The sequence below is a fragment of the Buceros rhinoceros genome, unplaced genomic scaffold (genome assembly GCF_000710305.1).
Source record: "Buceros rhinoceros silvestris isolate BGI_N320 unplaced genomic scaffold, ASM71030v1 scaffold29537, whole genome shotgun sequence".
Lineage (NCBI taxonomy): Eukaryota > Metazoa > Chordata > Aves > Bucerotiformes > Bucerotidae > Buceros > Buceros rhinoceros.
In genome coordinates, this window is record NW_010420848.1 from 517 (window position 1) to 1,164 (window position 648).

At 66.5% G+C, this 648-nt stretch overlaps 1 protein-coding gene across 1 annotated transcript in view; it reads right to left on the reverse strand.

Annotated features, from left to right (window-relative positions):
* The window catches only part of LOC104496363 (sterol regulatory element-binding protein 1-like), a gene marked incomplete at both ends in the record, with an annotated part of 1,137 nt that extends 502 nt beyond the window's left edge, over window positions 1-635 (reverse strand). The window contains 3 exons of the mRNA XM_010139466.1: window positions 20-228; window positions 323-437; window positions 525-635. Coding sequence (XP_010137768.1) covers window positions 20-228; window positions 323-437; window positions 525-635 — 435 coding nt within the window. The remainder of the gene's footprint in view (window positions 1-19; window positions 229-322; window positions 438-524) is intronic.
* Between the last annotated feature and the right edge of the window lie 13 nt (window positions 636-648).

Sequence of the window (648 nt, forward strand, 5' to 3'; positions counted from 1 at the left end):
GCGGGATCCCCCCCCGCACCTTGCCGTGGTCGCAGAGGGGGCTGTCGGGCTCCGAGTCGCTGCTGCTGTTGCTGCTGGTCCCGCTGAGTGAGAGCGGGCTGTTGTGGGACGGCGAGCCCACGTCCGAGGGCGGCGGTGTCGGCATCTCCATCACCTCCGCCTTCACCTCCACGGGGGCCTCTGCCTTGGCTCTGCCACTGCAGGAGGTCACCAGGTCCTTCAGGGACTCTGTGGGGAGCAGAGCGGGCTGAGGGGTGCTGGGGGGCTACAGCAGCCGTGGGGCTGAGCCCCCCACGTCCCCAAGACCTGCCCTGCCACTCACGGTTCTTCTGCACGGCCATCTTCAGGGCGAGGTTCTCCTGCTTCAGCTTCTGGTTGCTCTGCTGCAGGAAGCGGATGTACTCAATCGCCTTCCGCAGGATTGCCGACTTGTTGAGCTGCCGGAGGGCAGAGACGGCTCAGCCCAAATGCCAGGAGAAGCCCCACCTCACCCAGCCCCTGCCTCACCGTCCCCAGGCTCCCACCTTGGCCTCGGTGCCCATCACCAGGTCCTTGAGCTCCACGATCTTGTCGTTGATGGAGGAGCGGTAGCGCTTCTCTATGGCGTTGTGCGCTGTCCGCTTCTCCCCCCGGCTCTGTGCCAGCGTC